Genomic DNA, 26749 nt, shown 5'->3' with positions numbered 1-26749 from the left:
GATCAATTTAACAGTGGATTCTTCTTGAATTTCTTTAAGCTTAAATCTGAATAGCTCAACAGGAAAAATCATTTTTATCATCTTGGTTTGACCTAGTCCTTCTTTTAATGTTAACAGAAGCCATGCAGTGACACCTGCTAAGACTTGTCGGTAGCCATGTCGGAGCCCCACAGGGTCCAGTTCACCTCTCTCCCAGGTTCTCTGAATCCTGCATTTTTGAAGAAATCCCGGAAAGAGGAGGTTGGGGGAACAGAACAGCATCAGGACTCTGAGCCGGCTGCAGCAGCTGTTCGGATTACACTCACCCTCTTTGAGCCAGATCACAAGCGCTGCCCAGAGTTCTTCTACCCAGAGCTGGTGAAGAACATACGAGGGAAGGTGAAAGGCCTTCAACCCGCAGACAAGGTACACCCCAGCAGCCCCAGACTGGGTCTGCAGATAAAACACATGGAACATCCTGTGGAAATGGGACTTCTGGAGGGTGGAAGCAAGACTAGAAAGGCTCTGGCTATCCAAGATCACGGTGCTCAGCCCAAAGCAGTCACAGGTGTGCTGATTTTGCCTCTGAGCAGGAACGGATAGAATTCTTTCTCAAACCATTGTCCTGATTTATGCTAGAGAAAACACTGTGCATCCAAGGCTAATATGAATTATGACTAATAATTAACAATAAGCTATTTATTTATTTATTTATTTATTTATTTATTTATTTATTTATTTATGATAGTCACACACAGAGAGAGAAAGAGGCAGAGACATAGGCAGAGGGAGAAGCAGGCTCCATGCACCGGGAGCCTGACATGGGATTCGATCCCGGGTCTCCAGGATTGCGCCCTGGGCCAAAGGCAGGCGCTAAACTGCTGCGCCACCCAGGGATCCCAACAATAAGCTTTTTCATGCCAAAATTATATATGTGTGTCAATGTGACCAGTCTCTGGCTGTTCCAGCACTGGAATTTTGTGCTGGACGTTTTTCTTTTCCAGTAGAATCTTACTCTGCCTACTGTAAGGCAGACAAGAAAAGACATTGACTTTTCTTTTTTTTTTTTTCTTTTTTAAAATTTTATTTATTTATTTTTTATTGGAGTTCAATTTGCCAACATATAGCATAGCACCTAGTGCTCATCCCATCAAGTGCCCCCCTCAGTGCCCGTCACCCAGTCACCCCCACCCACCTCCCTTTCCACCACCCCTTGTTCGTTTTCCAGAGTTAGGAGTCTCTCATGTTCTGTCTCCCTCTCTGATATTTCCCACTCATTTTCTCTCCCCTTAATTCCCTTTCACTATTGTTTTATTCCCCAAATGAATGAGACTACATAATGTTTGTTCTTCTCTGATTGACTTATTTCACTCAGCATAATACCCTCCAGTTCCATCCACATCGAAGCAAATGGTGGGTGTTTAAGACATTGACTTCTCATCTCTTCTGAACAGTGAGATTCTGGATAGTTTCTTTCCCTGGTTGGATAGAAACCTATTTTTGTGGGAGGTTTTGTTTTTCGTTTTTTTGTTTTGTAGTTAGTTTGCCAAAATTGGGTTGTAGTCTTCAGATCTTTTGAGAATCAGTTTGATTTCTTAAATATTTTTAAAAATTATCTATTTTCCTGACAGATTTGCTTTGCTCTTTAGTATGGAACTTCTTAAACATGCAGAGTGGGAGAATAATATAATGAGCCCCTATGTACCCATCACCAGCTTCAGCTATCACTGATGTTTTCATTGTAATTTTTTTTGAAAACTATTTGTTGAATTAAATATGTTAGAAAAAGTGCGTATATGACAAATTCACAGCTTGATGCATTTTCATAAACTCAGCACATCCTTGCAACCTGTGCCTGGATTATGAAATGTAATATTTTCCAGGACACCAGAAACCCTCCTCCTGCCCTTCCAAAATACTACCCAGGTCCACTGCCCTAATTTTCAAAAGCTTAGTTCAGTTTTGCACATTTTTGTATTTTACCTAAATGGAATTCTACAGCATGAGTAGGAAATAGGTGAAGAGCACAAGCCTCTACAATGGTGCACTATGCTAGGCTCTGAGGCAAAGGATTCCACACTTGGAGTATTTTGATCTCTAGAGTGGCTCTTAGTAAAATGAGGATCAGCTTAATACCTGGCTCACAGGGTGTTTGAGGGTAGAATCAGATCACATAGGTACAGTTTTTAGCCACATAACTAAGTGGCCAGTTGTTCATTCAAATTCACCATTGTGCTGTTGAGGGTGAGTGCCTTTGGTTAGGAGGATCATCTGCTTTCTTTGCTCAGATAAAAATGTGTTTCCTTGATTAAAATCTGATTAGCTGAATGAAAGCCAATAAATTTGTGCCAAGGATCAACCTTGCGTATGAGGGCAGTTGGATAAGATAAGAAAAAATAATTTCAAATCCATTCAAGATTCCTTTTTCAAAGTAGAAATGGGATCTCATTCCTTGAGAGGAAGAGACAGTAGCAGGGATTGGTTGAAGTCTTTATTTTGTAGGTTCAAGCCAAATCAGTAGGTCAACTGAAATTAGAACTCTAGTGCTCTGATTTCACCTTTTTTGGGGGATCCAAATGTCCTCTATTGCAGAAAAATGTATGGAGCATACACAGAGAACTTTGGATTCAATTTCAGGGGATTCCTGGTCTTCAGATTCAGAACTCCAGAATCTTTGCATCTACTCTGTGGTTTTCAAAGTAATATGTAATCTGACAGATTCGTGTATTAATTCATTTAGCATGAATTTCTTATAATGTAAAGGCGCTGTGCTAGATGCCGAGGACAATATAAAGGTGGAAAAGCCACTACTATCCCAACCTCAAAGGGACTTTCAGTCTTGTTGGTACTTTAGAATTATGCCAACACAGGTAACAGGAGTTACAATGTGGCAATTGTTTAAGTCTGATACAAGCCCTGTAGGGCTTGGACAGCAGAAAGCTTACATCCCAGATGTTTTGTTTGGACAGAGTTGGACCATCATGTGTGCAGGAAGTAGTACTTTTTGGACAACTACTGTTTGTCCAGACGTGAGAGAATGCACATTGTATCCAGTACTGCTTTAGATTGGTGGAATTTCTTAGAATGATTTTAATCACTTGAGTTATATGTGATCATTATAGAAAACTTAGAAGGTACAGATGAATGCATGTTTTAAAGACCACTCACTTGTGACCCTTATATATACGTTCCACAATATCTCATTTAACTTGTCTTCCATGAATGGATGGGATTCCAGTGGGCAGGGAGAGGAGGGTGGGGTCATAGAGTTTTGTCTTAAGACAGGCATCCGATCTTTAATGATTTTGGTCTATTCTGAAGTCTTAAATGTATTCGGATGGGAGTCTTTTATTAAAATTAAGTTTCCTTGTCAAAAAAGCTTAAAGTCCAACTCTGGAAAATGTACTTGTTGAGAAAAACGCAACAGTAAGTTTACAGAATAGAAATAAACTTTGGAAAACCACATGAAAATATTTGGAGCGAGTATTGACATTGGGAGGAAAGACGAAATTACTGATCCATCAAAATAAGCTTCCAAGGAAAGGGAATGCTGTGAACCTGGTTTTGATTTCTTTGGTGGCAGTGAAGGAAGTGCAGGTTCATATCACTCTTCTAACCAATACGACAGAATAGCTCTCAAGGACTTGGACTACTTTCAGCAGGTTCTTAACCTTCCTTGAACCATTGACTGCTTTATTTTTTATTTTTATTTTTCTTTCATTGACTGCTTTAGAAGTCTGGTGAAGCCTGTGGGCCTTCCTAGAATAATGTTTTTAAATACATAAAATAATTTTTAGGGTTATGAAGGAAATTATATTGAAACACAGTTCTATACAGGTTGAGCATCCCTGACTGACACCTGGGTGGCTCAGCAGTTGAGCGCCTGCCTTCGGCCCAGGGCGTGATCCTGGGGTCCCGGGATCGAGTCCCACGTCGGGCTCCCTGCGTGGAGCCTGCTTCTCCCTCTGCCTGTGTCTCTGCCTCTCTCTCTCTGTGTCTCTCCCTGACTAAAAGCCCTTCGCCATATTTGGAGTGGTCTAAGACCTAGTGCTATGGTGGGTAATTGTAGACATTTAATTAAGTTTTGTTGAATTACATGAATGGAAACTTTTTTTCTTAAGCAACTGAAGTAAATACTGTTGGGATGGTAGTGTGTATTTTACCTTGTCTTTTTTGAAAGAGTTGTTTTTATTATGCAGTTTATGGGTGTTGAGTAGTCATTGCAGGTATTATGAATGGAATTGTGGGAATTTTTTTGTGACTCCTATTTTTGTGGAATGGTCTCTTTATACAGAAGAAAGATCTCTCAGATCCTTTCAATGATGAAGAAAAAGAAAGGCATAAAGTGGAGGCCCTTGCCCGGAAATTTGAAGAAAAATATGTAAGATTCCTCTCTTGGGCAACAAAACAGCCTCGTTGAGTGGGAGAGGTTCAGACATTTTTATGTTCCTTTAGTGGATTATCATCTAAACAAGTACAGAGGTTGGCAAGAACAAAATGCAATTATTAGATAAATGCATTATGGTATAGAAAATACATGTGGCAGGCTCTAGCGTGTGAAGCTAAATGGATGAATGAGCAAGAAGTGCCTTTTACTCCTAGAATTTATGCTTAAAATAAATGTTTTGAAACAAAGCATACAAAGCCATTTCATTCCTTCTTCTAGAAGTCTTAGGCCATTTTATGCAGATACAAATCTGTTCTATTTAAAAGATCTTCAGGGAATGGGGTTTAGGGTGGGTGTATGGTTGTGTGTGAGAGAGTGTCCCACTGATTTACAACCTTTAGTCACTAGTTGGAGTTCAAGGCAACAATTAATTCCGTGTGGCAAAACATGTTGACCTTAGACTTAAACATTTATTAAGAGGGTAGGCCTCATGCTGTATGTTCTTACCACAGTTACACATGGAAAAAACGCATAACCTATTTTAAATTTTAGGGTGGAAAGAAACGTAGAAAAGATCGGATACAGGACCTAATTGACATGGGGTACGGTTACGATGAATCTGACTCTTTCATCGATAATTCTGAGGCGGTAAGTCCTTACTGAAAATGCTACTGAAACTACCCCACCCTAGCTCCTACTAATAATGTTGGCCTGGAGGTGGAGTCGAGTCAGCGTGGGCATGCCCTCAGTGTGAAGAGAAAGCTGTCCTGGTGAGAGAGAGGGGAAGTGACATTCTTGATCAGGCCATGGTTCCCTCACCGAAAATGATGACCAAATCTGTCCATATAGATTTGAGCTAGGACATTCGTGGTTGACCAGAAGCAGGTCTTAGTATGCTGTCTGAGAAGTGACAGAAGAACACAGTCACATCTGCTCTTTCAAGACCCACTCTGCACCTTTGGACTGTTGTACCAGAACTTGGAGCTGACTGTTTGTTTTTTCCCCTTCAGTATGACGAGCTTGTTCCTGCTTCTTTGACTACAAAGTATGGAGGATTTTACATTAATTCGGGAACCCTGCAATTTAGACAAGCATCAGAATCTGAGGATGACTTCATTAAAGAAAAGAAGAAAAAATCTCCAAAGGTTAGAATAATACTTGTTTTTGGATTTCAGAAGTGCTTTCTTATATGACTTTATAAGATCATTAGGTGACTTGCCAGAATGTCTCCTGGTTTAGGATGGCTCAGGAGCTTGGTGGAAAGGCATGACCCGTGTTGAGACTGACAGGTCACTTCTCATGCCTGTACTGTGGGGAGATGCTGTGAACCTGGAGGAGTCCACGCCTGTGTCCCAGCAGGCGCAGCAGGGATTTGTTTCTCGAGGTGGTCTCAGGGTGGGGACTGGGGCAGTGAAGGTTGTGGAGTGAGGGGAGTTTGCACCAACCTTGCTGTGTCTCTTCTGTGGACATGTAGAGGACTTCAGTTCCCAGGGCTGTCACCCCAACAAAAACAAGTTAGCCTTAAGTTTATTTTGAAATCAGCCTACCACTGCCTGTGTGTTTAAAACAAGAGGTAGGGCCCACGTACAGCTTACTTGAACGAGAAAAGTTTCAGGCTACAGAATGGCCTCTTGCCTCAGGCCTGGGTGCTTCCAGGAGACACTGTCAGTGGGAACACTGTGTTGACCTGCTGCAGGTCTGTGGTCCGGGACCAATCTGGAAGCTGTTGCTCTTGAAGGAAGTAAGACAGCTCTCAGGATGTACCATGGGCGGAGCAAGGCCAGTGCTGTGTAGTGCACTTGCTCCCTGAGTTAGGGAGCCGTGTAATTGTGCCTTGTCTTTAATTCTCAGAAGCGGAAGTTGAAGGAAGGTGGTGAGAAGATAAAGAAGAAGAAAAAAGATGACACTTATGACAAGGAGAAGAAATCGAAAAAGTCCAAGTTTTCCAAAGCCGGGTGAGAGGCAGCAGCTGCTTTGCTAGGATAAATCTGAACTGTTAGGGCAGGACACCTGGGAGCTGACGCGCCCTCCTCCTCACAGCTTCAGAAGAGGCAGCAGGGCCTGGCCTTCCGTTCCCCCTCACGCCTCGCACGGTGCCCTTGTGGGCAGTCAGTGCTCTCACATCTCTGTGTGTCAGACATTGGAGTTCTCTCTGTCCCTCTGTCAGCTTTGGCAGCTATTTCTGTCACTGTGTGACTGCTGATGTTCCTTGTTCTCTTGGGCACCCCTCCTCTGCCCCACTTCTCCTTCCGTCTCTGCCATGTCCCTTTGTCTTCTGTGGTCCTGCTTTCTTCGTCTCACCCCAGCTGCCCTTCAAGTTGCTGCTGCTCTCTGCTGCTCCTGCTTTTTCCCTTTAAATATTTCTCTTGCCCCCCTCCCCTTTTTCGCAACCTTTTATTTCAGCCTGGCAGTGGTTTTTAAAAACACATCGGATATTTAGCGTTCTGTGACACTGTTTTGCTAACCTGTATTAAATCTCAAGCTTTGGTCCCGGCAAGAAGGAGCTCCATATGCCAAGAGGAGGGAGGAGGAGTAACAGGGTGGCCTTGTGACTAGGTTCCTGGAGACAGTTGCGCTGGGAGCAGGGGCAGTCTCTCGTGAATTTCCCTTTTGAGGTGTACTGCAGCCCTCCTAACCAGTTTCCTCCTTGCTTGCAGCTTCACAGCCCTCAATGCCAGTAAGGAGAAGAAGAAAAAGAAATATTCTGGGGCTTTGAGTGTTAAAGAGATGCTAAAGAAATTTCAGAAGGAGAAAGAGGCTCAGAGAAAGAGGGACGAAGACCATAAACCTGTAGCCGTCTCGTCGGTGGAAACTCAGGGCCTGCGAGAATTGGAGGGCACCTCTGACCCCTTGCTCTCGCTCTTTGGCTCCACTTCTGACAACGACTTGCTCCAGGCGGCCACTGCCATGGACTCGCTGACTGATTTGGACTTGGAGCAGCTGCTCAGTGAGTCTCCAGAAGGAAGCCCTTTCCGTGATATGGATGATGAGAGCGATTCCCTTGGGGTGGGACTGGACCAGGAATTCAGGCAGCCCTCTTCCCTCCCTGAAGGCCTGCCTGCACCCCTGGAGAAGCGCGTTAAGGAGCTGGCTCAGGTATGGTGACACAGAGTGGCCGGGCTTTCCTGGAAGCGGTTTGGGCAGATTGACGCTGGTTCTGCACCACATGAAGCTCGCTGCCCAGAGCAACCCTTAGTGAATTGGCAGTTTCAGTGTTAGCTTTTCCAAGCTCTTTTCTCCTCCCAAGTGAGGAAACTGTACGCTCTGCGCATCAGGCATCACTTTTAGACCTTTTGTGGTTCTTTCATTCCTGGAAAAATCTTCTAGGGAGAGTTTCTCTCTTTCCATTTCCTGCCTATCGGTTCCTTCCCCACAAATATTTTTCCTTTGGTGCAATAGACTGATTTTTTTTTTTTAATTTTTATTTATTTATGATAGTCACACAGAGAGAGGGAGAGAGAGGCAGAGACACAGGCAGAGGGAGAAGCAGGCTCCATGCACCGGGAGCCCGACGTGGGATTCGATCCCGGGTCTCCAGGATCGTGCCCTGGGCCAAAGGCAGGCGCTAAACCGCTGCGCCACCCAGGGATCCCGCAATAGACTGATATTAATGTTGGTGGCAGGCAGCTGAGGCACAGATCCGTCATTTTAGCAATCTTTTGAAGGTTTGGAAAACTCACACAAGCTTGCAGATGAATATTACACGTAGAGTGTGTGTGCTTAATTGCCACTGCATTTCAGTTGCTGCTTGGACTTGCCAATCATCAGTGTTAGGTAGTAAGTACAGGAATGCCTAAGGTGTGATAAATGAAAAGGAGTGAACCTTAATATTGCCCGTGAACCATTAAAAAAACAGCAATAGTCTTTGAGTGATAGCAGCCGTTGGTGTTTGGGAATTGATTTCTAGAGGGCCAAGAACTGTCAATTCAGTAATGTATTGCTGACCATAAACCAAGCATGGGTCGTTAGTTATGATGACTTTTAGTTAAAAAAACGCTTTACCTTGGGCATCATGACTTATGGTGCAACTCTGGTGGCATTTATACTGTGTAGCTTAAGTATTAAGCCAGTGATTCTCCTAGGATTTCAGAATCACTGTTAGGTGTGTAATATCTCTTGTGTTTTAGGGCAGGATGAAATGTTAACCACTGCTACAAATGATTTTCTTGTTTCCAAAAAATATTTAAGCACAACTTACAAAGTAAAGCAAATGTCTTACTTGGATTTTTAGTTCTTCCTCGTTAGCCCATGTGCAGTATTCTCTTTGAATGTGATGATTTAAATGAATTGTGCCATGTCAGGGGTTCAGAGTATACCTTAATAGGACATTAAGGTGGAAGTAGTTGAATCTGAACTTGGCATGTTTGAGCGTACTGTTCTGTGTTTGCTCTTAGAATTTATGTTTTAAAAAATTACTCCTTGTTCTTCTCAATCTTCCAGTTTGTAATCAAATGTTTTTTAGCACCTGAAAGTCTTGTTAAGTAAGTTGAGTTAGATATATGTGGCAGTAGCCAGTCGTTTCTTTAGAGAAATGTCAAAACCATTCTTGGATGTGTCCCTTACCCCCACCATAGGCAGTGTTTTAGTCTGATAACTTAGACTCATTATTTCAATTTCTTGGGAAATATGGACAAATTCAGTGGAAACAAAGTGGCTTAACATGAAACAGCATTGGGTTGTGATTCAAGAAAGCCTTGCTTTCTGGAGTCCATTTGGATGGACTCTGAGCAAGCTGTGCTTCCTCGGTGTTTGCCAAGTTATCTCTTGGGACAATGGAGACAGGGTTCTGGATCCCATAGATAAGGTAGCTTGGGTTTTGGTGGGAAGTGGTAGCCAGGACAAATTGACATACTGAAAATACAGTGTTCATATGTGAAATCAATACTTTAGTCATCACCTGGACTTTCTACTACAAAAGTGTTAAGAAACTCTGGGAAATGGTGTAGAAAGTGGGGATTACCCATCATTCTGCCAATCTGAAAACTATTTTCAATTTGCTTATTCTTTTTTAGCTTCTGTGTATGTTTTTATGGAGTTGTAATTATAGTTGTCAATAATTGTTTCCTGCTTTCTTCATTTAATAAATATTATTATAAACCCCTCATCACTTTTGATGGTTGCATGGAAAAGAAGGCTTATTTTTGGAAAGTTACTTAATGCCATTCCAAAGGATCCCCAGGTGCTCCATTCCCACCAGGGCCTGTGCTTGGGCACTTGGAGCCTCCCCACATGTGTGCACAAGTGCTCTAAACCCAGACCTCACTGAGAATCTCCTGGGAAAGCTATTCTTCCCAGGAGAAAAATGCACACATGCACAAAACTTGCATACAATTCCAGAAGCCACTCATGGATATTTAGATCCTTAATAAGGAATCCTGTCCTCAATCTTGAACTGGACGTTGGTTTTTAAAATTTAAATTAAATTTGATGTACATAACTGTAACATTAGTAGTGTTATATGTTATATTTCATTCCTCTAACTATCCTTTTTTCCTCTTTATTTTTATAAGATTGTTTACATTTAAAAGTTTGGCCCTAGATGATACATGGATCAGTTTCTACTATTATCTGAAAAAGTGCCCAAAACTTAAGGCTTCAAAGAGCAGTTCATTTCTCCTGACTCTGGGTAGCTGGGCAGTTCCTCTTCTGGTCCTGCCTAGCTCACTCTTGGGGCTATGTTCAGCTGGCAAGTTGGCTGGGTGCTGGACCACAGGGATGGCTGAGATGGCCAGGACATCTGGCCTCTCCCTCCTCTGATCTTTCATCCTGGGTTTCTTCAGGGTATGGCAGTTTCAGGGCAACATTTCAAGAGACTGAAGGTAGAAGCTGCAAGGCCCATAAGATCTAGCCGTAGAAGTTGTGCATTGACATCGCTTCTCCCACTCTATTGGTAAAGCAAATCACAGGAGCAAACCAGGTTTGAGGGTTGGGAAATTAGAGGCCACCTCCCTGTGGCACAATGCATGTACTGGGAGGGAAGGGATCTGAGGTCCTGTTTGCTGTCTATTGCAGTCCCGTAAACAGATTCTAATCTGGTATGTATCTGTCCCTTTGAGAACAATCTTTGCTGTGGGAAGCAAAAGCAGATTTACCTTCTAACTAGATGTGATGCTTAAAACTTTGAAAAAATCTATTTGAAAACTTACGTATGTTAGAGAGGTACACCAAGAAGGCTGCCCTGGTAGATGTCTAAACAAAGGTCACTGTTTTTTTCTTATGTTAGTTCGTGTTTCATTTCCTGTTCCCTTGTACTGCACATTTTTATGGGCTCCAAGGTATCCAGTGATTTGATTTGATAGCCTTACCCTGCCTTCACTTAATATGCCTTAAATTGTGCCTTTTTCTTGGTTGTTGAAAAGTTCAGATGTGTTGCCACCTTCAGGTTACTTCTCTTGATGTAGTTTAGCAACTGTTCAGCCTGGTCCATACAGATGACCCAGGTCTGTTGACTAAAGCATAAAATGGGAATGATACTGAGAAAAGAGACAGAGACCCATGTAACCCGGTCTTCTACTCTACCTGTTCACAGCTTACCTTCCTATAGACTTAGAATTCCTGCATCACAAATCCAGGGAGACCTGGATCCAAGGACAGAAATGTAGAAAAAAAACCAAACCTAACCTGTTTGATCTTTTCAAAAAAGAGAATTATACCAGCAAAAACAGGCACAGTATATAAGGTTCTGATCTAGGTGCTGAGAGGCTGCAAGTGGCTTTTATTATAATTGAAACACCCCATTAAAGGACTATTGGAACTATTATATATCAGCATGATTGAGCTGTTTGGTTTAACTTTATTTCCTAATTAATCTAGGATCAATTTATACAACTCCTTAGGCAAGGTTGTCTCTTCTTAGGGTTGAGGAACCTCACTTATTTCTGGAAGACTATCATATAAATCCAATTGTTCTTTTAATTAAGTTTATTTAAAAATACAGCACTTGAGGGGCGCCTGGGTGGCTTAGTCAGTTAAGTGTCCGATTCTTGGTTTTGGCTCAGGTCATGATCTTAAGGTTGTGACATTGAGCCCCCATAATTGGGCTCCACACTCACCTGGGAGTCTGCTTCTCTTCCTCTCCCTCTACCCCTCTCCCTGCTTGTGAGCTTTCTGTCTCTTTCTCTCTGTGTGTCTTTCTCAAATAAAATATTAAAAAAATAAAAATATAGCACTTGACTAATTATCTTCAGGATAAAACCAGACCCTCAGGGATATGGCCTACACAATTCAAAAGGATCAATCAGAAAAAATCTTCTTAAAAAGTATGTTGCTAGAAAGCCTCTGACACATTGGAAAACCAGCTGACATCTAAAAATAAAATTTGAAAGAAACCCTAAGCTTGTTGATAGGCCTGACAAATAGTGGGCATTTGAAATACATATCAAAGTAATTAGATTGAATTAATGTGGAAGTACTTCTGGATCTTATAAGTAGCAGTGTGTAAGCTTAAGCAAAAGAATGACTCAGTTTTATTTTCTCTCAAGCTAAAATCATTTGAAGTGCCGAATTCTGAATCCTGAAAATGTAAGAAATTGGCAGATGAATGGATTCAAAGCCCCTTATTCATTTCCACCCATCCATCCATTTCATCCCCTTTCATCCTGGACTTTTGCACTTCCCTCTCTCCCTACTTCCAGGGGTCAGCAGAAGCTTGAGTTTTGCATATCCTCTGCAAGTTCTGTTCCAACTTTCTTCCTCTGGTTGCATTCTTTCAGTAATACCTGTTTGTTCCTTCATTAATTCACTCAGGTGACATTTACTAACTATTACATGACAGGCAGCTGTGGGAAATAAATTGACAAATAAGATTTGTTTCTTGTTCTCCATGGGCTTGTGCTATAAATGGACAAGTAGACATGTAAACACCTGGCTGTAGGACAGAGTAGAATGAGGTAAGCTCTGTGATGTTTGGGTGGCCAAGCAAATTGTCAGGTGGACAGCCAGCTTTGAAGAGAGAAGCTTCTTGGGGTACATAGGAATCAGACTGGAGGGAACAGATTTGGCCAGGCTCAGTAGAGAGATGGCCTTTATAGGAAGCCAGAACACAGAGCTGAGGATGGACAAAGAGTTGTTGGAGGGCTGGTACCTGCTGGAGCATGGTGGACCAGAGCTGGAGTGGCTTGCTGGGGCCAGATCCTGCAGAATCATAAATGCCACATAAAGGAGTTTCAGTTTGATTCTGGGCTTGGAGAGAGCTGCCTAAAGGCTTAAAGAAGGAAGTGGAAGGATTTCAGGAGAATAGAGTGTAGTTATTAGAAGTGGGAAATACAGAAAGAGGAGCAGAAGCTAGTGGGTTTGGTTTTGGGTAAGTTGAGTATCCATACCAGAGAATCATCCATTCACAGAAGTAACTGGAAAGTCTAATCCAGAGCTTAGAAAAAAGGGTATAGGGCAAGACGTTTAGATTTTAGAGATCTATGTGCATTATGTGTTATTTTGAAGCTGTGAAGGAAAAGGTATTGGGTGAAGATAGTTTTAGATAGAACTTTGAGCTCTATCTCTGGTAAGGAGTTAATGGAGAAGACAGGGAGGGAGCTGAGGTAGGAAGAGGACCCAGAGGGTACGATGAAGGAAGGCAAATAGGGTGATGGGAAGGTTGGAAGGTGGTTCTCAGTCTCTGCAGTCTCAGAGAAGTTGATCATTTGTTTTAGACAATCACTGTATTGCTTTTGTTTGAGGTCATTATTCTATATCAAGCCTGATTTTAGATATTTTATTTTGCCTCAAGCCTTTGGACCAGCAACTCTTGGGTTTAGATCAGCGGTTCTCAATCCCCTCTGTACATTAGAGTTACCAGGGTTCCTTTTAAAGAAACAGATTCCTGGGCCTCATTCCCAGAGATTCGGATACGATTGCTCTAGAGTGGGGAAAGCTGCCAGGTAATTCCAACATGAAGCCAAATATGAGAACCCATGGTTCAGACTTTTGCCATGATTGCTTTCCTGACTTACGTACTCCGTCTCCTGGCTGCCTGCCCTGGCTGCCATCCAGCGTGCTGCTGCGTTCTCATGGGAAGCAGAAGGCGATATAGTAGCCTGTTGTGCTACTTGTGTCAGTAGTAGAAAGGTGTGTTAGTAGTTCAGATGGTCTGGGTAACAGAGTTTGTGATACACTGTAAGTAGATTCTGGATTTCCCAAGAGTTACAATGTCCTTAAATGCTTAAAGCAGCACTTTATTATTTTTTAGGGGTTAGAGGGATAAGGGCCTTTGAATTTTGTAATTTTGTTGAAGTTCTTAATTGTTTCTGTACTGTGGACGTATGGAAATTCTGACTTACAGTTAACAGGAGTTAACTAGCTGGTTGAATCAAATACATCCTGATTGCCTTGACTCTGTATGATTGTCTTTCCTGTGACTGTTGTCTCCAGTCCCGGGAGGAATGGACAGTCCATAGATGCTTTAGCAGCATTTGAGAAAGCTGGATATACCAGTTGGGGAGCGCATAGTGATCATAGGTGAACTTAATCTGGGATTAGGGCTGAATAGGGAAAGGCACAGCGAGGATTTTATCAGGTTGACAGGTGTTCTGTAGGGACTGACTGGTCTGGTGCCTGTGGGTGAGTGTGCAGTCCTGTGGGGAGAGCGCACTAACGGATGTTACTGTCTGCTGTGAACCAGGCCGCCAGAGCTGCTGAAGGAGAGAGCAAACAGAAGTTCTTCACCCAGGATGTTAATGGCACCCTCTTAGAGTGAGTATCTTTGGTTTCTCTGGATCTGCTGTTACCGTGCCTGGCTGGAGCAGGCTAGGGGAAATGAGCGCTGCTTGAACTACTTAACAATGGCCACCTATGAGAGGAAGAAATGGTTTTTATTGTTTATGCTTTTTTTTTTAAAGGGGGGTTGGGTACAACAAATACTTGTCTCCAGGAAATGACAGACCTTACTAACTTTAGGAAACGGGTGTTATTAGAACGCTGCATATAATAATCATGGCCATTTGGAAGAGGATTTCTTGGCAAGTAGGAGATTAGAGAGAGAAAAAGTATTGCTTGCCTGTCTTTGAGAATCCAGAAAAATAAGAGCTAACTTGGTAGAGCCACAGGAGCCTACTCTCCTGGGATCATTCTCCTCTCGCTCTCACTTCTGCTCCCAAGGCTAGGGTGTATAAATATCCTGTGGCACATCTCCCAGATACCTGAACCTCTGAGATGTTACTCTGTATGTATGAGATTAAAAAGCAAAAAAACTGCACATATAAATCCAAACCAGGTTCTTGATATCTGTCCTTCGAGCTTTTCACCAGCTTCTTTCTCTCTTGCATTGTTTAGCAGAGGAAGCTTGTTGCTCAACAACTGAGGATTTTGCACATGTAAGAACAGTTGTCAAGGCTTGAGGATATTCTAGCAAATGACCAGGATGGGGGATTGGCCTCCTGGGTCAGGAAGCCTGGACTATAGAGAGCACCTGAGGGTCAGCACACAGGAGAGATTTGTGCCAACAGTAGCCTACTGGAGCTTGCCAAATAGATCAAGGGATTGAAGACAAATATTTTTCTGCTCATCTAGATGGGGACCCTGGAGGGGTGAGGATTTCCCTCACCTCCTTATTAGGGATAGAACTGGGGAAAAAAGGAAACACTGTTGGAAGTATTTCCTGTCTACACAAAGAAACTCAATCACTTTCCATTTTGAAAGCTCTTACGTTCTTTTTATTGGTGAAATTTAGTACTTCAGAGCTTGTTCTCCTAGGTTCTGTTTTCCTGACTACCTTTGAGTTGGTCTTGTCTTTGACCTGAGGGCCTTGACTCTCTGTACCTAGCCAAGTTTATCAGGTGTGGGAGTTCTGATTTGGTGACTGCTGGGGATCTGTTGCACTGGTCACTTAGTTACATTGCGTGACCGACAGCATAAGGTTTGATCTGTTGTTGGCTCTTAGTTTTCCTCTCTGCGGTAGGGTGACCTCATGATGAGAGAAGCTCCAGTGAGCTGCGGGCTCTTGATGACTCTCTTCTCTTTTTCAGCATAGAGGTGCAAACTCGAGAGCTGAGTAGCCAAATCCGTTCTGGGGTCTATGCCTATCTTGCTTCATTCCTGCCCTGCAGCAAGGACACCCTGGTCAAACGTGCTCGGAAACTTCACCTCTACGAACAGGTGGGTGACTGTGGAGTGCAGTCCCTTGGCTTTAGGAGAGGGTGACTGAGTCTTCACAGATGCACATCTGCTGTTGTCCTGCCTTCGTGTGATTACTAGTAGTGTATCCTCAGTTAAGAAGTGATGCATGAAAAAAAAAAAAAAAGAAGTGATGCATGAACCAATCTTATGATACGTCCTACTCTCTGCAGGGGGGGCGTCTGAAGGAGCCTCTCCAGAAGCTTAAGGAAGCCATTGGAAGGGCAATGCCAGAGCAGATGGCCAAGTACCAGGATGAATGTCAGGCACACACACAAGCCAAGGTCGCTAAGTAAGTGTGTTCCATCACTCTCACATGACATCCTTCTGCCTCTTCTCTTTATTCTTTCTTTTTTTTTTTCCCCCATTATTACATTTGTAAATGAGACTTTTTGCTCTTCTGCAGCATTTTCACCTTCTCTTAGAAGCCTGGGGCAGGGGGGAGGCAGTGGATGTGGGAGGAAGTAGTTCTTCTGTGGTAGTGACCTTAGGGTCCCATTGGTCCTATTCACACTATAGGATGCTGGAAGAGGAGAAGGACAAGGAGCAGAGGGAACGGATGTGCTCTGATGAGGAAGAAGATGAGGAAAAGGGGGGCAGGAGGATAATGGGACCCCGGAAGAAGTTCCAGTGGAATGATGAAATCAGGTGTGCCCAAACTGGGACCTTGCCTCATTGGAGGGTTTGTGGGGCCAGTGTCTGAGCATGTTCCTGTGTTTCTAATGAAGGTTAGAATCATTTACTTTAATCAGGGCTGCTGAAAGCACATGATTGAAACCTTAAAAGAAGCATTTGGCATAGTTTGAAGTTTCTGACTTCTGTCTACCCCTCAGGGAGCTGCTTTGCCACGTGGTGAAGATAAAACTGGAGAGCTACGATCTGGAGAGGAACAATAAGACCCAGTCTTGGGAGGACTATGTGAAGGCCTTTCTGGATGCTGAGGTCAAACCTCTGTGGCCCAAAGGCTGGATGCAGGCCAGGTGAGGGCCGTGAGCAGCCAGTATGGTCAGTGTGGTGATGAGGTGGAGCGTTCTTGCAGTACAGAAATATTTGAATGCTTCTGTTCTGCCAGGCCAACAGGGTCCCTTAACTCAGGAGTCACCGTCTAGCTGAGTCAACTCCAGCCTTACTGGAGTGGTTAGGGGTGTACTGGTTGCTGTGAATGGCTCTTATTCTTCCCTTGACGAAGGAAGTTATCTGTGGGGTTTTGTCTTTGTCATGCTTTGTCCCACTTCAGCTCTGAATTGGGGTATGCACATCTCACCTCAGTCTGCCCTTACCTGTTTTGAGATAATGGCTCCCCATTGAAGTTGAGAGGTAGATTCATCTTGGAAATATCTTCCTGTTCTGAACAGAAGTCTTACTTGGCGAGGATCAGGCTGACTGCTTATTGGAGTTAAGGGCTGAACTTCTGTGATGTGTAGCTTTCCGTGTGAAGGAACTATGACTGCCGTCCACAGATAGGAAAGCTGGCTGGAGCTTGTGCTCTCCCCTTTCCCCCACTGTGGGAAAATACACTTTACATGAAACTTTACCATCTGAATCATTCTTAGGTGCACCATCCAGTGGTTTTATTTATTTTTAATTTTTAAAATTTTACCATCATTTTTTTTAAAGATTTTATTTATTTATTCATGAGAGAGAGAGAGAGAGAGACAGAGACACAGGCAGAGGGAGAAGCAGGTTCCATGCAGGGAGCCTGACGTGGGACTTGATCCTGGGTCTCCAGGATCAGGCCCTTGGCTAAAGGTGGCGCTAAACCTCTGAGCCACCCGGGCTGCCCTGTCCAGTGGTTTTATTTATTTACTTATTTTTAATTTTATTATTTATTCATGAGAATACACAGGAGACAGAGAGAGAGAGGCAGAGGCACAGGCAGAGGGAAAAGCAGGCTCCATGCAGGGAGCCCAACGTGGGACTCGATCCGGGGTCTCCAGGGTCACGCCCTGGGATGAAGGCAGGTGCTAAACCGCTGAGCCACCCGGGCTGCCCTGTCCAGTGGTTTTAAATACATTTACAGGGATACCTGGGTGACTCAGTGGTTGAGGGTCTGCCTTTGGCTCAGGGCGTGATCCTGGGGTTCCAGGATCGAGTCCCGCATTGGGCTCCCCTTGGGGAGCCTGCTTCTCCCTCTGCCTATATCTCTGCTTCTCTATGTGTGTCTCTCATGAATACATAAATTAAAAAAAGAAAATCTTAAATACCTTTACATTGTTGTGCAACCATAACCATCCATCCCTTTAACTCCTTTCATCTTCTAAAACGGAAGTTTTTTACCTATTAAACAATAACTTCACATCCTCCCACCCTAGATTCTGTGATCATTGTTCTACTTTCTATGATTTTGACTCATCCGAGTACTTCATAGAAGTGGAATTGGGATCCTTGGGTGGCGCAGCAGTTTAGCGCCTGCCTTTGGCCCAGGGCGCAATCCTGGAGACCCGGGATCGAATCCCACGTCGGGCTCCCAGTGCATGGAGCCTGCTTCTCCCTCTGCCTGTGTCTCTGCCTCTCTCTCTCTCACTGTGTGCCTATCATAAATAAATAAAAATTAAAACAAAAAAAAAGTGGAATCATACAGAATTTATCTTTGTGGAACTGGCTCATTTCACTCAGTATAATATCCTCAAGGATTTGTCTTTATTACACATTACCGAATTGCCTTCCTTTTTAAGGCACAGAATAACATTCCATTGTATGTGTAAGCCACATTTTGGTTATCCATGCATCAATTGATGCTTAGGTTGCTTCCATCTCTTAGCTATTGTGAATAATACTGTTATGAAATTGGGTGTACAAATACCTCTTCAACACCCTGCTTTCAGTTCTTTTGTGTTTATGCCTAGAAATGGAATAGCTGGATCATGTGATAATTATATGTTTAATTTTTTGAGGAACCACCAGTGTTTTCTATTTTATTTTATTTTATTTTATTTTATTTTATTTATTTTATTTTATTATTTATTTATTTATTTATTATTTTATTTATGATAGGCACACAGTGAGAGAGAGAGAGAGGCAGAGACACAGGCAGAGGGAGAAGCAGGCTCCACGCACCGGGAGCCCGATGTGGGATTCGATCCCGGGTCTCCAGGATTGCGCCCTGGGCCAAAGGCAGGCGCTAAACCGCTGCGCCACCCAGGGATCCCCAGTGTTTTCCATAGTGGCTATATCATTTTGCATTTCCACCATCAGTGCACAAGGGCTTGTTTGCCTCCTCTCCAGTACTTGACATTTTCTGGGGTTTTGATGGTAGCTACTGTCGTAATGGACCTGAGGTGGTATCTCCCGATAGATTTGATTTGAATTTTCCTAGTGATTAGTGACATTGAACATCTTTTCATTTACTTATGGGCCATTTATATACCTTCTTAAAATGTCTATTCAAGTCTTTTGCCCATTTTTCAATTGGAAATATTTTGTTGTTGAGCTTTCGGAGTTCTTTCTGTATTCTGGATATTAATCCCTTGACAGATGTGATTTCCAAATATTTTCTCCCATCTTGTGAGTTACTTTTTTACTCTGTGGATGGTATCTTTGGTGTACAAAATTTTTAAATTTAGTGAAGTCCAATTTGTCTACATTTTGTTGCTTGTCCCTTTGGTGTCATATCTAAGATAGCAATTGTCAGCTCCAGTGTCATGAAGCTAAGTTAATTTTTGTATATGACATTACATAAAGGGTGCACCTTCATTTTTTTTTGCATGTGGATATCCAGTTTTCACAGCATCAGTTGAAAAGACTGTCCTTCCTTCATTGGTCTTCACACCTTTGTTGAAAATCATTTGACCACATATGTGAGGGTTTTACTTCTGGGCTGTCTGTCCTCTTCCATTGATCTGTGTATCTGTCTTTATGCCAATAACACGCTGGATAGTAATCCAGTAATCTAGCTTTGTAAATTTTGAAATCAGAAAGTGTGATTCTCCAGCTTTATTCTTTTTCAAGATTATTTTTGGCTTTTAGAATCTCTTGAAATTCCATATGAATTTTAATGGGTTTTTCTTTTTCTGCAAAAAAGTCATTAGGATTTTTGGGGGATTACATTGAATCTATAGATTGCTTTAGCTAATATTGAGATTACAACTCAGTAATATTAAGTTGTCCAGTCTGTGATAGGATGTGTTTCTTTTCTTTTCCTTATTTTTCTTTTCTTTTCTTTCCTTCATTTATTTGGGGCGCCTGGGTGGCTCAGTGGTTGAGCATCTGCCTTTGGCTCAGATTGTGATCCTAGGATCGAGTCTTGCATCAGGCTTCCCACAGGGAGCCTGCTTCTCCCTCTGCCTATGTTTCTGCTTCTCTCTGTCCTCATGAATAGATAAAGAAATCTTTTTTTTTTTTTTTTTAAAGGATTGTATTTATTAGAGCACACTGGTGTGCACATGAGTAGAAGGAGAGGGAAGGAGAAGCAGGCTCCCTGCTGAGCAGGGAGTCCAATGCAGGGCTCTATCCCAGGACCCTGGAATCAGGACCTGAGCCGAGGCAGACACTTAACCGGTTGACTGACCTGAGCCGAGGCAAACACTTAACCGGTTGACCGACCGAGCCACCCAGGTGCCCCCGGGATGTGTTTCCATTTATTTATGTCTTTAATTTCTTTCAGCAGTGTTTTGTCGTTTTCATTGTATAAGTCTCTTACCTCCTTGGTGAAGTTAATTCCTAAGTTTTTCTGTTTGTTTTTTTCTTTTGATGCTGTTGTGAATAGAATTATTTTTGTAATTTCCTTTTCATGTACAGAAATACAACTGATTTTTGTGTGTGTTGATTTTGCATCTTGAGACTTTGCAAAATTCATTTATTCTAAAACTTTCTGGAATCTTCAGAGTTTTCTACATAAAAGATAATCTTTGCAAACGGAGCCCACCTTATTCCTTCTAAATTTCGATGCCTTTTGTTTCTTTTTCTGGCCTAACTGCTCTGGCTAGAACTCCCAGTACTGTGTTGAATAGAAGTTGTGAAAGTTGTCATTCTTACCTTTATCCTGATCTTAGAAGAAACACTTTCAGCTTTTTACCATTATGATGTTCACTGGGGGGTTTCATATTTGGCTTTTATTATGTAGAAGTAATCGTATTACAAGCTTGTTGAGTGTTTTTATCATGATAGGGTGTTGAATTTTGTCCTGTGCCTTTTCTGCATCAGTTGAAATGATCATGTGGGGTTTTTTACTTCATTCTGTTCACGTGGTATATTACACTGATCAGTTTTTGTATGTTGAATCACCCTTGCATTCCAGGCATAAATTTCACTTGGTCTGTGATGTATAATGTTTTTAATATGCTCCTGAATCCTGTTTGCTAGTATTTTGTTGGGAAGTTTTTCATCAGTGTTATTTACAGGATATTGCTCTGTAATTTTCTTGTGCTATCTTTGCCTGGCTTTGGTATCAGGGTAATGTCAACTTCATAGAATGAATTTGTAAGTATTCCCTCTTTAGTTTTTTTTTTTTTTAAGTTTGAGGATTGGTAGTAGTACTTTACATATTTGGTAGAATCCACCCTGAAGCCATCATTTCCAGGCCTTTTCTTTGTCAGAAGGTTTTTCATAACTGATTCAGTCCTCTTGCTAGTTACAAGTATAGTTAGATTTTGTAATTCTTAGGGATTTAGTCTTGGTAGGTTTTGTGTTTGTAGGAATTTGTCCATTTCAGCTATGTAATCCCATTTGTTGGTGTGCAATTGTTCATAGTACTCTCTTAGAATCCTTTTTTCTTTCTAGAATCAGTAGTAATGTCCCCACTTTCCTGATTTTGGTAATTTGAGTATCCTCTTGAACATTTCTTAGTCCATCTAGCTAAGGGTTTGCCAATTGTCTTGATGTTTTCGAAGAACCAACTTTTGCTCTTACTGATTTTTCTCTGTTTATTCTCTGCTTCATTACCTATGCTCTGATCTTCTGTATTTCCTTCCCTGTACTTGCTATCGGTTTAATTTGTTCTTTTTGTAGTTTCTTAAGTTGTAAAGTCAGGTTGTTGATTTGAGATTTTTCTTGTTTTTAAACGTAAATGTTTATAGCTATAGTACCCCCTTGGCATCCTTTGAGCTGTAAGTTTTGGTATATTTGTGTTTTCCTTTTCATTCATCTTTTAAGTATTTTCTTGTTTCCTTTGTGACTTTTTTTCTTTGATCCATTGATTGTTTAAAAGGGGTATTGTTGGGGCACTTGGGTGGCTCAGCAGGTTGAGCATCTGTCTTTGGCTCCATTGTGATCCCAGGGGTCCTGGGAGGAGTCTCACATTGGGCGCTCCCTGCAGGGAGCCTGCTTCTCCGTTGCCTACGTCTCTGCCTCTCTCTCTGTGTGTGTCTATCATGAATACATAAATGAATAAAAAATTTTAAAGTGTGTTGTTTAATTTCCACAATTTTGTGAATTTTTTCAGTTTTTCTTATGTTACTGATTTGTAACTACATTCTCTTGAGGTAAGGGAAGACAGTTTGCATGATATCTATCTTTTTAAATATTTTTTTAAAATATTTTATGTATTTGAGACAACAAAAGAGAGCACAGTGGTGGTGATGGGGGTCCAGAGAGAGAGGGACAAACAAAACTCCTTGCTGAGCAGGGAGCCCACTGACTCAGGGCTCCATCCCAGGACCCCCAGGGTCATGACCTGAGCCAAAGGCAGATGCTTAACAGACTGAGCCACCCAAGTGCCTCAGTCTAAATTTCTTGAGACTTACTTTGTGACCTAATATATGGTCTGTCCTGGGAAATGACCCATGTACACTTGAGAAGAATGATTTGTTGTTGGGTAGTGTACTGTATATGTTGTTGGATCTAGTTGGTTTACTATGTTAACTTTTCTGCTGTTTTATTTGTCTTCTATTTGGTGTTCTACTCATTATTGTGAATGGGTACTGAATTCTCCAACTCCTGTTGTAGAATTGCCTATTTCTCCCTTCATTTCTGTCAGTTTTTGCTTCCAGTATAGGAATGTTTATAATTATTGCGTCTTCTTGCTGTTTTGAAGTTTTTATTAATACATATGTTCTTTGTCTTATAATCTTTTTTTAAGATATATTTATTCATGAGAGATAGAAGGAGAGACATAGCAGGGTCCCTATGAGGAGCCCGATGTGGGACTCAATCTCAGACCCCAGGATCATGCCCTGAGCCAAAGGCAGATGCTCAACCACTGAGCCACCCAGTGCCCTGTCTTGTAATCTTTCTTGATTTAAAGTCTGTTTTGTTTGATACCAGCATAGCTTCCTCCCTGCTCTCTCTCTGATTATTGTGTGTGTGGAGTATCTTCTTCCATCCTTTTGCCTTCAACCTGTTTTTGTTTTTGGGTCTCAAGTCAGTTCCTTTAGACAGAATTGAGTTAGATCATGTGTGTTTATCCATTCTGTCAATCTTTGTTTTGATTGGAAAATTTAATCCATTCATATTTAAAGTAATTACTGATAAAGAAGGGATTGCTTCTGTAAATTCAATGACCTATAAAAACGCTGCTCCCGTACAGTTCTGTCCCCGCTTTGGTTGCTGATAGCACAAAATTACATTTTTATACATTGTGAGCCCCAGAACATAAGCTAATAATTTTTTTAAATGCCTTACTGTCTTAGATTATGTAGAAAACAAGATTTGGAGTTACAAACCAAAGTTACAGTAATATTAGCTTTTATGTTAATAATTGCTATTTTTTCTTTATATTAGTCTCTTAAATCATGTAGAAAGTAAAAAGTTCAGTTACAAACCACTGTTAGGAGATTACTAGCTTGTTTTTTTAAAGATTTATTTGAGAGAAAAAAAACGCGTGTCCATGCAAATAGGAAGGAAGGGCAGAGGGAGAGAGAGAATCTCAAGCAGACTCTGCTGAGTGTGGAGCCTTCTGGGAGGCTCCATCTCACAACTGTGGAATCATGACCTGAGCTGAAATCAAGTGTCAGACACTTAACTGAGACCCTGGAAACCTTAGAAAACTAGCTTTTATAATTGCCCTTATATTTACTTTTTCGAGATCCTTATTTCTTCACATGGCTTTAAAGTACTGTCTGATGTCATTTTATTTGCAAAGGGCGCCCTTGAGCATTTCCCGCAGAGCAGTCCAATGGTCACAATGTCCTTCAACATTTGTCTGTCTCAAAGTGTCTTCATAGATCCCCCACTTCTGAAGGACAGTTTTGCTGGATATAGGATTCTTGTTGGCCCTTTTCTTTCAGCACTTTGAGTATATTTGCCCACTATCTTCTGGCCTCCCAACATTTCTGATGAGAAATCTGCTGATAATTTTAAGTGATGATGTACTTCTCTCTTTGGGCTTTCAAGATTCTTTTTGTTTTAAAAGTTTGATTACAGTGTTTCTCTGTGGGGTTCATCTTGGAGTTCACTGAGCATCTTGGATGTTTATATTCATCTTTTTCATCAGATTTGAGGGGTCTTTAGCCAATATTTCTTCCACTGTTCTCTCTGCCCTTTCTGCCCTGTCTTCTCCTTCTGGGACTTCTACAGCATGTGGTGTGCATGTGGTCCAAGAGATGGTGCCCTGCATGTCCCTGAGGTCTGTTCTGTTCATAACTTTTTTTCAGTCTTTTTTTCTTTCTGTTCCTTTTTTTCTTTCTGTTCTGTAATGGAAATGGTAATTTCCATTATCTTCTCTTTGCACACATCTGTATTTGAGCATCTCCAGGAAATTTTTCATTTTTGTTATTATACTTTTATTAAGTTCCGGAATTTCTTCTTAGTTTCTGTTTAGGTTTTCTGTCTCTTTATTGTTATTTCCGTTTTGTTCACAACAATCTTTCTTGACTTTCTCCACATCTACTTGTAGTTCTTTGAGCATCTGTAAGACCATTGCTTTAACATCTTTGTCTAATATATTTGCCATTAGATCTTTTTTGGAGAGAGTTTCTGGGTATTTTTTTTCCCTTGAACAGCCTGTACTTTCCTATTTGTTTGTTTGCCTTATGTTTTGTTTTTTCTGTGCATGTGTGTGGAACACTAGATTTGAATTGAATGTGGTAACTCCAGAAATCAGATTCTCTCACTTCCCCCAGGTTTACTTTTTCTTGTTATTATTTTTATCTTTTTTTTTTGAGATATAATTGACATACAACGTAGAATTAGTTTCAGGTGTAAAACATAATGGTTTTACATTTGATATTTGTGAAATGCCTACCACAGTAAATCTAGGGATCATCATTTACCTCACATAGTTACAATTTTTCTTTTCTTTGATGAGAACTTTTTATCTTCCGGGTGCCTAGGTGGCTCAGTTGGTTAAGTGTCAGACTCTTGATCTCAGCTCAGGTCTTGATCTCTGGATCATGAGTTCAAGCGCCACATTGGAGCCTACTTTATTTTTTATTTTATTTATTTTATTTTATTTTTGGAGCCTACTTTAAAAGAAAAAAAAAAAAAAGATGGATTCTCCCAGCAACTTTCAAATACACAATACAAAAAAAAAAAAAAAAAAAAACCCAAAAACCCAAATATACAATACAGTATTGTTACCTATTATCCCCATTCTGTATATTTTTGTTTTTGTGAATGTTGTGGGTGGTCTCTCTGCCTGAGATCAGCCTGTGGTGTAAACTTAATGTCTTCCTGGGTCTTATCTGAGTCCTTGCTTGGGCACGGGTAGTCGCTCTCTCACTTTCCCCCATATATGCAGTTGTTTTGAATGTTCTGTTTTTAAATATCTGTCTCCTAAAAGTGAGAACGTGAACATTGAAGGAGGGAAAAGGACAACAGTTTTTCAAATCCACTGGAAGTCACCTCAGCCAAAGGGGCAGGGGCTTGCCATGGGGTGGGGAGAGACAGCAGTGGCTGCCCATCTCTGTCTGTACCTCTGTGATGAAAAGCAGCAATCAGAGCAGAGGTTCCCAGTACTTGGAGGACCTCCCAAGTTCCTGCAAGTTGTGGGCAAACTGTTCTGGGGACACGTGTGCAGCTGCCTGACGTGGGGCTGGGGACAGGAGGCTGCAACTGTGCTAGAATTGACAGCAGTTTACTCTTTAGGTCCTCCCCTGAAAGCTGTAAGCCTTCAACATACTCTAGAATTCCAAAATAGTTATTTTAAGATTTATTTTTTTTTTAGAGAAAGTGCAAATGTGTGAACAGGGAGAGGGGCAGAGGGAGAAGGAGAGAGAGAATCTCAGGCAGACTCCACGCTGAGTGTATATAGCCCAATGCGGAGGTTGGTCTCACAACTTTGAGATCAGGACCTAAGCTGAGATCAAGAGTTGGATGCTTAACTGACTGAGCCACACCCAGGTACGCCTAAAATAATTATTTTAGATTCTATTAGTGTAGTTGTTGTCCAGGTGGGTTGACAGTTCCTGGTGCTTCCTACTGTACCATCTTCCTAGAATCAAGTCATGGAGCCTTTCTTTGTATCCCTTCTTTAGGTGGACTTGCTCTTTTCTTTACAGATTGAACTTCTGAAAGTGTATGGGGAGGTGCATAAAGAAAATTTTGTTGTGTTTCCCTAGAAAAAGAGAAACTGTGGTCATTACACATTTGACTCTTAGAAGGAATGAGAATCAGCAACAAGGAAATCACTTCTGCCTTTAGGAGAGAAATCACTATGAGAAATTTTGGGACAGAACCATAGTTTTTTGGGGTCACTCTAGACTGTTTGCTTTTGAGTCGCCAGTGCAGCCACTTAAGACTCTCTCACTAGGAATTAAGCTCACCAGGCCACTGACATTTAAGGCATAATAGTCACTGAGTACCAAGGATGCTAGGAAAGCTCTAGAAGCAGAGTGCTTGCCTTCAGGGGGGGTCTATGCAGACTGCTTAGTGTTCTTTCTGTTTCAGGACTCTGTTTAAGGAGAGCAGACGAGGCCATGGGCATCTGACGTCAATCCTGTGAGTGTCCCAGTACTTTCTCAAGAACTGTTATTTTCACCTCCTTTGTGGATCTCCTCTAACCCTTTTCTGTGTTCATTCCTTTGAACAGGGCCAAGAAGAAAGTCATGGCCTCTTCCAAAATCAAGATGAAGGTGAGTCAGCCTGCTCAGGGTCATGAATTCTCCTCTCTCTTCAGCCATACATATGAAACCTCTCAGGTGACCAGAGCAGCTCCTTGAGCCGTGCTGGACTGAGTGACAGCTCTTCAGGATGGTACTCTTCAGGCTATACAAAGAGGCAGCCTGGCCCATTGCAGGGGCCTGCGGTTGGCAGGGCAGAGACCTGAGCTGGGCTACTTTAGTGCCTTCCAGCCTTAGTTCTAGGAGACCATTTCTGGGTTGTTGGTGGTGTTTGTGGGATTCAAATGAAGTCTTCCTGACTGCTCTCTGAGGAGTGAAGAGCCCCTGCAGATGTGAAAGTCTT

General features: G+C 41.9%; 1 protein-coding gene across 5 annotated transcripts in view; it reads left to right on the top strand.

Moving 5' to 3' along the window:
* UBN1 (ubinuclein 1) overlaps window positions 1-26749 on the top strand; it is a 39277-nt gene that overhangs the window by 4413 nt on the left and 8115 nt on the right. For 4 of the 5 annotated variants that reach the window (XM_025416610.3, XM_025416609.3, XM_025416608.3 and 1 more), the window contains exons 2-14: window positions 118-405; window positions 4274-4360; window positions 4919-5014; window positions 5377-5511; window positions 6218-6321; window positions 7024-7462; window positions 13983-14053; window positions 15325-15454; window positions 15646-15764; window positions 15992-16120; window positions 16306-16452; window positions 26234-26284; window positions 26376-26418. In XM_025416610.3, coding sequence (XP_025272395.1) covers window positions 157-405; window positions 4274-4360; window positions 4919-5014; window positions 5377-5511; window positions 6218-6321; window positions 7024-7462; window positions 13983-14053; window positions 15325-15454; window positions 15646-15764; window positions 15992-16120; window positions 16306-16452; window positions 26234-26284; window positions 26376-26418 — 1800 coding nt within the window. In that variant the 5' untranslated portion in view covers window positions 118-156. The remainder of the gene's footprint in view (window positions 1-117; window positions 406-4273; window positions 4361-4918; window positions 5015-5376; window positions 5512-6217; window positions 6322-7023; window positions 7463-13982; window positions 14054-15324; window positions 15455-15645; window positions 15765-15991; window positions 16121-16305; window positions 16453-26233; window positions 26285-26375; window positions 26419-26749) is intronic. The other variant, XM_025416611.3, reaches the window with a different exon arrangement.

The sequence above is a fragment of the Canis lupus genome, chromosome 6 (genome assembly GCF_003254725.2).
Source record: "Canis lupus dingo isolate Sandy chromosome 6, ASM325472v2, whole genome shotgun sequence".
NCBI lineage: Eukaryota > Metazoa > Chordata > Mammalia > Carnivora > Canidae > Canis > Canis lupus.
This window is presented reverse-complemented; position numbering and strand designations above follow the sequence as displayed.